Raw genomic sequence first — 8759 nt, 5'->3', positions numbered from 1 at the left:
TCTAAATTTAAGACTCGTTTGGACACTTAAAATATTTTATAATTCTGTGAATAATAGTGAAATAGTTTGGATTCAGATATTTTATTGAATTTTGAGAAACGAGAAAAAAAAATTGAATAAAAAAATTATAAAATTAAAAAATTATTTGAATATTATTTTTTAATATTATTTTTATTTTGAAATTTATAAAAGTTGTAATGATTTTTGTATTTTGTTTTAAAATTTTTAAAAAATTGTATTATTTTTGTATTTAAATAATGAATCGGATTAAATAAAAAAATTGAAGATTTAAAATTGAAAAATATTTTATATTTTAGTAAAATTTTGAAAATGTTGAGAATTTGCCCAACCTACTCTCCAAATTTAGTTTTTACTTTTCTTTCCTAACCCATGGAAAGGGACCTCCTCACGTACAAATTACAATAGAGTGGAGAGTGAGTGGAGAGTGCCTATAAATGAACCAAGTCTTCTCCCTTCACAGACTCGCGCCGTGCTTCACTTCTCTGGGACTGTTGTCACAAGGCCCTCTCTCCTCATCCCTCTTTTTCTCTACTGCAAACAACCGGCCCTCTTTCCTTCGCTTCTTCATCCGTTCTAGGTAACACACTCACAGACACGGACGCTCTCTTTATTTCTATCTACTTTCTCTGATACAATTTTTCCGTTTTCCAATTTATACCTGATGCATGCTTCAATCTTTGATCTGCGCTAGCTGCATGTGACTTCAATTACGGGATGGATGTTTTTGAGATATTTTGTAAAAGAAGCGAATGGAATGAAACATAAAAGTTTTCGAGTTTTTTTTTTATTATTCTTTGACTCCAATTGCCTCCTTCTCAGATCTGCGAAGCCTTCAAGTATTTGTTTGTTTCATTCCGTGCTTATTATATGACCCGAATGGAGTATGTGCAAATTTGGATTCAAATTCCTTCAGAAGCTGTTTGATTCTTTACATATTATTTCTGTTATTGGTTTTTCTATGTATAGGTGCTTTATGTCTCTGTTAGGGCTTTTACTGATCCAGAAATCGATTCCTCTCTTAGTGTTTGTTAAGGCAGCAGAATTATTCCACTCAAAAGAATCTTCTGGAATATCTCCTTGTAACAGAAAAGATAAATAGTCTAGCTAGGTGTCATGAGTTGATTGGTTTGTTTTAGAATTCTGTTATGAAATGCTTCTATATATTCTCTACTGTACTGAGGTTTTGTTGTATGAAAATTACAGAAGATGAATGCAGAGCATCTTTACGGTTTTATCTCAAACAGTGCATATGCATTTTATTCCTTTGTGTTTTAACATGGTATCAGAGACTAATGGACCCACGTCCTTTTCGTCTTCTTCTTTCTTCCTATTCAATGGCTTCTTCCGATAAATCCACCAACACAAACACAAATCCCTCTCTTCTTAACTCAGCCACACACTTCATTACAATAAAACTTTACCATCGAAATTTTTCTTCTATGGAAGGCACAGATAGTGCCATTTCTGAAAGGGAATCAGTTGTTTGGGTATGTTGATGGTACCCTTCCTCCACCCCCAGCCACGCTTGGTGATAACCCAAATCTTGCCCATACACAATGGCTTTTACAAGATCAATTAATAGTTTCTGCTATTAATTCGTCTCTTATCAGATTCGGTTCTGGCACAAGTTCTTGACTGTGCCACCTCCTGCGAGGTATGGACCACACTTAATAATCTCTTTGCAGCCAAATCCTCTGCTCATCTAATCCATACCAAATGTCAACTTGCTACCTTGAAGAAAGGCCCTGAGTCTATCTCCAACTACTTCAACAAAGTCAAATCGCTTGCAGCAACCTTAGGGGCTGCTGGGCACCCTTTGTCTGATTCTGAGATGTCCATTTATCTTTTAGCAGGACTTGGAACTCAGTATGAGTCTCTGGAGACCTCTCTCACTACTCAACCAGATTCCCTCTCCCCCCACCAGATTTTCAGCTTCCTTCTCAACCACGAATCCCGCCTTGCCCACCAAACCCAAGCTCTAATGTCTGGTACAAATTCATTTTACAGAAGATGAATGCAGAGCATCTTTACGGTTTTATCTCAAACAATGGATATGCATTTTATTCCTTTGTGTTTTAACAGTGTTTTTAACCTTTCGGATTTCTTATGTGTAGGTGTTACATCTCTGTATGTAGTAGTAGTATCTTGTTCAATGACCATCATCTCTTTCTTTTTTTCTGGCTTTGATTTTGTAATCTTAAATGTGGATGATTCATGGATTAGATTGGAACTTTGTATTATTTATTTAATGAGTCTCACATTCATTAATAAAATGTGTTTTGGTCACATTGTGACAGTTTTCGTCTTTGGTCTTTTCTCTCTCTTCCATTCGCTACCATTCAGTAGTTTAATGCTTAAATATTCAGGTTATCTACAGTTATTGCTCTCTCCTTGTCGCATTAAACTTGATGTAAACTAGGCAGAAGGTTCGATTGTCAGATTCCTCTTCATCATTTGTTTTTTCTTGATTTGGGTTAACGTTTTAACCATACTCTAAAATTGGTAAAAACTAAGTGATACATTAGCTTTAATTGATATGATTTGAACTATACATTATCGTTCATATGTTATATGAGCATTGTTACAGATAAAAAAATATATATATATATGAGCACTGTTAGATTTTTGTCAATTTCTCCCCCATGATCGCCAATGCATTTCAACCATTGGCGATCGCCAATTTCTAAGTCAACTACTTATGTTATTATGTTTTTCTCTTATTATTTATTGGTTGAAACAATTTTATTGGGTTTGTTTGCAAATGTGATATAGTCCTTTTAACATAACAAGGGAATCTAATTTGTCATGGTAAATGGTGGTACAGGGCTATGGCATCCCACATTGTTGGTTATCCGCGCATGGGGCCCAAGAGAGAGCTTAAGTTTGCCTTGGAATCTTTTTGGGACGGGAAGAACAATGCCGGGGAATTGCAAAAAGTGGCTGCAGATCTCAGGTCATCCATCTGGAAGCAGATGGCTGATGCTGGAATCAAGCACATTCCTAGCAACACCTTCTCATATTATGATCAAGTGTTAGACGCCACAGCCATGCTTGGGGCTGTTCCTCCTAGATATGGTTGGAATGGCGGTGAGATTGACTTTGATGTATATTTCTCTATGGCTAGGGGAAATGCCTCTGTACCTGCCATGGAAATGACCAAGTGGTTTGACACCAACTAGTACGTAATTTGTATTTTCTGTTGATGTTTCAAGAATGTCGGTAAGCTTGTAAAGTATATATTTGTCAACGGTGTCATGCAACATGAAACGTCTATGTTTGTTGGTGCAGCCATTACATTGTCCCGGAATTGGGACCAGATGTTAAGTTTTCTTATGCATCTCACAAGGCTGTTGATGAATTCAAGGAGGCTAAAGCTGTAAGTATTTTAATTCTGTCATATTTGATTCTTTGGATGGTATCTTATTTGCTTCAAAATTGGAAACTAGTGGTCTCCACAAAGTTGTAATAACTGCATGTTTAGCTTTAGCGTTTGGAGCATAAGCATTTCCTCAGATGTTGCCATTTGAGGTAATCTTTAAAATTAATATTTTGCTGTAAAGTTAGGTTATGATTTATTTGAATGTAGGGTGCAATTGTTTAGTTTATATTTGATACACAATGGAAGAATAATGACGAAGGATTTCCAAAATTCGACCAAGTGGAATGTATTATCAGAGATATGCGTACTAGGTTAGCTTTTGCATAAACCTCAAAGAAGTTTGAAGTTATTTTTTTGCATATACTTCAAAGAAGTTTGAAGGTAAATAAAGCGCATTGGATAATCATGGGACAAAATCACAGTTGTTGTTGTTGTTTTTTTTTAATTTTATTTTTTATCAACCCACTATGTGGCATACCAATCCTTCCCAACTTGATGACCACACTCTTATCGTATCACCTTAATTTGTAACCTTCGTAAGTTAAGGGCATATTTTTCATTTGAATCTATCCTCACAACTGTCCATATAAAGGACTTTTCTTATGATAGTTTCGACATATATTTTATTTAAGGAAGATAAAAGGCTGATGGGATGTTTAAAAAATATGTTAATTTTTTAGAATGTTAAATTTTGAGTTTCAATGTTGATTTCCACAGAATTGACTCGTGTGTTTTGAATAGAAGAATACCTTAAAATCAGTCGCTATATATTTCATGGTACACTGATGTTTTCCTATCTATGCAGCTTGGAGTTGAAACTGTTCCAGTCCTTATAGGTCCTGTCTCGTACTTGCTGTTATCGAAACCAGTGAAGGGTCTCGAGAAATCCTTTTCCCTCCTCTCCCTAATTGACAAGATTCTTCCCATCTATAAGTAAGATTGTTATTCAGCGATATTGTTGTGATCATACATTTACATAGCTGTGTTGCCATGGTTATCTATACTGAGGATTTACACTATGCAGAGAGGTTGTGACTGAACTAAAGGCATCTGGTGCTACTTGGATCCAGTTTGATGAGCCTACCCTTGTAATGGATCTTGATTCTCATCAATTGCAAGCCTTTACACATGCCTACTCAGAGCTAGAGTCAACTTTAGCAGGATTACATGTTTTGATTGAGACATACTTCGCCGATGTTCCAGCCAATGCATACAAGACACTTACGTCTTTGAAGGGTGTGGATGGTTATGGTTTTGACCTAGTTCGTGGACCACAGACCCTTGATTTGATCAAGGGTGGATTTCCTTCGGGCAAGTACCTCTTTGCTGGCGTGGTTGATGGGAGGAATATATGGGCAAATGATTTTGCATCTTCACTTAATACCCTACAGACTCTTGAGAGCATTGTTGGAAAAGGTATCCATCATTGAGCGCACTATTCATTATTCTAAAACTTAGGGTAAATCCCACTTTTCACCAAAAAACTGCACCCATTTTTCATTCGATACCCTAAACATAAATAAGTTTCAATTTGCACCACAAGCCAATAATATGTTTCACTATGCACCCTTCATTTAAATATTCATTGAGATTGTGTCATGTGACCAAACTTTCATACATCTCGACGGTCAAATCTTAATCGAGGGTGCAAATTGAAAAATATAAATAGTTTAATTGAAACTTTTGTAGTTTATGGTTCAAAGTGAAAATAGGTGGTAGTTTGTGGGGGAAAAGTTTAATTACCCCCAAAATTCATTTAATGTGTAGGAGTTAATTGATGCTATTTATTATATAGACAGGATTGTTGTGTCAACATCCTGCTCTCTTCTTCACACTGCGGTTGATCTTGTGAATGAGACAAAGTTGGATAAGGAGATTAAGTCATGGCTTGCATTTGCTGCACAAAAGGTTGTTGAAGTAAACGCTTTGGCCAAGGCATTGTCTGGACACGAGGATGAGGTACCCTTTTGTTCATTTTCTTGAGTCCTGACTATCTTTCTTTTTTATCCCTAAGACTATGGCAAAAAATTTCTAAAATGTGCTTCTAGAACTGAATTTTTCTTGTATTTATTGAGTGCTTTATAATTATGTATAATCTAACGCTGGTCTATTTAGTTCATAACTTTGGCCATTTTATATAGAATTTCACTTGTGGTGCTGCAATATAGTCTCAATTAATTACATCAAGTTCTTCCATTTGAGGCTTACACACACATACAACAAACACATAATTTTGTACAGTCAGTGTATCGCTTATTCATGTTATGGATAGATACTACATATAATTACGTATTGAAGTGCAAACATTCAAGAATTCAGGAAAACCAAAGCGAAACTAATTTTATTAGTAGACTTAAACAACACACATCGTTATTGCCATCCATAAAATGAAATTTAAATATTAAACATAATCTTCAATACATACTAATCATAAAATTCCAATTTTGCTACAAGCACTAGTTGAAAGGCATCCTCTAAGTAAAAGACTTTCACTCTGATTTTCCTGGCTTGTAAGTAGATACATCATACAGTAAAGAGAGTTATAACATCTTTCATCTTTGAAAACATGTTGTAAAATGAAATAAAACCTTGCACACAATTCATAAAACAATTTTCTTTTAATCTCTTGGGGTGGCCTACATACATTTACGGCCCTTGTATAAGAGTTGACGATCACAAGAATTCTGGCTTCGTCGTTCCATTCAAGTAAGATTGTGTCTAAGATATGGACATCACTCGATAAGAGGTGGTGCACTGGTGTGAACCAATCTCCATACAAGATGCATACAAGATGGTTGCCTCCGCCTTTTAAATCTAGACTATTGCGGTTCTTTTCTCTAATATGGTCAAAGCATTTCATACATTCATACATCGTCTTTCTTTCATTTCATTCTTCCCTTGCCTCCAGGGATTTTTCTCTGCCAATGCTGTGGCTCAGGCTTCCAGAAAATCTTCCCCAAGGGTGACAAATGAGGCTGTCCAAAAAGCCGTAAGTGTTTGATGAACAGTTTTATCCTGAAAGCTTTGAATATTCTGCAGTTTCACTTACTTTTGACTGCTTTTTTCTCTTGCTTAGGCTGCTGCTTTGAAGGGCTGTGACCACCGCCGGGCCACAGATGTGAGTAGCAGGTTGGTTGCTCAGCAGAAGAAGCTGAACCTTCCTATTCTTCCAACAACAACAATTGGATCTTTCCCCCAGACATTGGAACTTAGAAGAATCCGCCGGGAGTACAAGGCTAAGAAGTGAGCATTCTGCTTTTATAAATACGTGGTCTTAACATTTTTGTGATTATTTTGAATATTTATCTAATCTAAAATAGTCTTCCTGAAATATTAGGATCTCTGAGGAAGATTATGTCAAGGCTATCAAGGAAGAAATTAACAAAGTTGTCAAGCTGCAGGAAGAGCTTGACATTGATGTTTTGGTACATGGAGAGCCAGAGGTGAGTTATCATCCTAATAGAAGTGTTTGGTGGTTCTATTAGGGCATACATACAAGGTTTCAAAATCTTAATATTGTTGCCAATATATCATACAAATTCAGAGGAACGACATGGTTGAGTACTTTGGAGAGCAGTTATCAGGATTTGCCTTCACTGTCAATGGGTGGGTCCAATCTTATGGTTCTCGTTGTGTGAAGCCACCAATCATCTATGGTGATGTGAGCCGCCCCAAGCCCATGACTGTCTTTTGGTCTTCAACGGCTCAAAGTTATACTAAGCGACCTATGAAGGGAATGCTTACTGGCCCTGTTACCATTCTGAACTGGTCCTTTGTGAGAAATGACCAGCCTAGGTAACAAAGTAGCTGATTTTTTTTTTTTTTTGCATGTGATGTGCTTTGTTCTGAGAGTTTTCAAGTTGTTAATGCCATATGACATCTGTCTTCAGATCTGAGACCTGCTATCAGATTGCTTTGGCCATTAAGGACGAAGTTGAGGATCTTGAGAAAGCTGGTATCACAGTCATCCAGATTGACGAGGCTGCTCTAAGAGAAGGTTTGCCTCTTAGGAAGTCTGAACAGGCTTTCTACCTAAATTGGGCTGTTCACTCCTTCAGGATCACCAACACTGGCATTCAAGACACTACGCAGGTTCATACTGCTTCTTTCCCTTTTGTCTGTTAGCAGTCTAGTAGTCCCAGATTCTCTTGGTTCAACTTGAGTAATAGTAGGCCTGTAATTTTACACTCTTGAGATTTTGGAATTATCTGCTGCTATGATCTGGAATTATTTTATGTATGAAATTACGTAAAATCGATGTAGTGACTTCCTTTTTACCTTCAAAGATTGTCCGTCTCTTTTTGTGTATATATGTATGTACGTTGAAAAAAAAAAAAAAGTGGGCTATGTATGCATATAAAGAGAAGAAAAGGTGTTAATATCTTATGTATTTGGACAGATCCACACCCACATGTGCTACTCAAATTTCAATGACATTATTCACTCGATAATAGACATGGATGCTGATGTGATCACCATTGAGAACTCTAGATCGGATGAGAAGCTTCTTTCGGTCTTCCGTGAGGGAGTGAAATATGGTGCTGGCATTGGACCTGGAGTGTATGACATCCACTCCCCCAGGATCCCCTCTTCAGAAGAAATAGCTGACCGAATCAACAAGATGCTTGCAGTCCTGGAGAGCAACATCCTCTGGGTCAACCCTGATTGTGGCCTCAAGACACGCAAGTACGCCGAAGTCAAGCCAGCTCTCAGCAACATGGTTGCTGCTGCCAAGCTGCTTCGCTCACAGCTGGCCAGTTCCAAGTGAGTTCAGAATGTGAAAAGCAAATAAAAAGTTTAAAAATGATGCGGTTTTGTTAAGATGGAAGTGTCTGTCTTTTCTTTATCCTTTTTTTCTCTTTTCCCTTTCTGGGAGGTGAATGAATATGTGTTAGAATTTGAATATGCTCCGTGGTGTTCTTTATGCTATACGTATTTTCTGTACTATATGAGCTGTTCTATTTTCATATTATAAATGGCGTAGATTTTTAAAACTTATTAAGACAAGGGATAGGGCTGCAACACGTCTGTTGGGTTTTGCCCCATCCCACCTCCCAAAAAAGTTACTGTCCTTGATTGAATTCAACATGAGTCTGATGATTTTAGAATTTCAAACCTTCAATTTTTCATATTACCTAACCATCTTAGAAAGTAGAAACCCAAGCCACCAAATAGATTCAGAAACTAAATAATCTTCATCCTACCCATTTGCACAAAGAATAATGTTATTATACCGTCTCATTTTCATTGCTCATGTATTTATTTATTTTTTTAATTTTTTTCTTTTACTTATTGATTAATGAAGTGACTATTAATGTATTGGTGTAATTTTTTTTTATTTTTTAAAAATATTTAAATA

At 36.5% G+C, this 8759-nt stretch overlaps 1 protein-coding gene across 1 annotated transcript; it reads left to right on the top strand.

Annotated features, from left to right (window-relative positions):
• Nucleotides 1-400: 400 nt before the first annotated feature.
• LOC109014008 (5-methyltetrahydropteroyltriglutamate--homocysteine methyltransferase-like) lies at nucleotides 401-8347 on the top strand. Its single transcript, XM_018996307.2, has 12 exons — nucleotides 401-598; nucleotides 2846-3199; nucleotides 3310-3397; nucleotides 4206-4333; nucleotides 4425-4816; nucleotides 5196-5359; nucleotides 6309-6389; nucleotides 6477-6643; nucleotides 6738-6843; nucleotides 6945-7195; nucleotides 7291-7492; nucleotides 7800-8347. Exons 1-12 carry the CDS (start codon nucleotides 456-458, stop codon nucleotides 8166-8168), a joined length of 2445 nt encoding a protein of 814 aa, XP_018851852.1. The 5' UTR covers nucleotides 401-455; the 3' UTR covers nucleotides 8169-8347.
• The last annotated feature ends 412 nt before the right edge of the window (nucleotides 8348-8759 follow it).

This window comes from Juglans regia, chromosome 14 (assembly GCF_001411555.2).
Source record: "Juglans regia cultivar Chandler chromosome 14, Walnut 2.0, whole genome shotgun sequence".
Lineage (NCBI taxonomy): Eukaryota > Viridiplantae > Streptophyta > Magnoliopsida > Fagales > Juglandaceae > Juglans > Juglans regia.
The sequence above is the reverse complement of the archived record's forward strand: the minus strand, read 5'-3'. Positions and strand labels throughout refer to the sequence as shown.

Excerpts from the sequence above, each read along its gene's own strand:
- LOC109014008 (XM_018996307.2), top strand. The coding sequence starts at position 456 with ATGAACCAAGTCTTCTCCCTTCACAGACTCGCGCCGTGCTTCACTTCT. Across the intron at positions 599-2,845 it reads CGCTTCTTCATCCGTTCTAG|GGCTATGGCATCCCACATTG; the intron begins GTAACACACTCA and ends ATGGTGGTACAG. Across the intron at positions 7,493-7,799 it reads GCATTCAAGACACTACGCAG|ATCCACACCCACATGTGCTA; the intron begins GTTCATACTGCT and ends GTATTTGGACAG.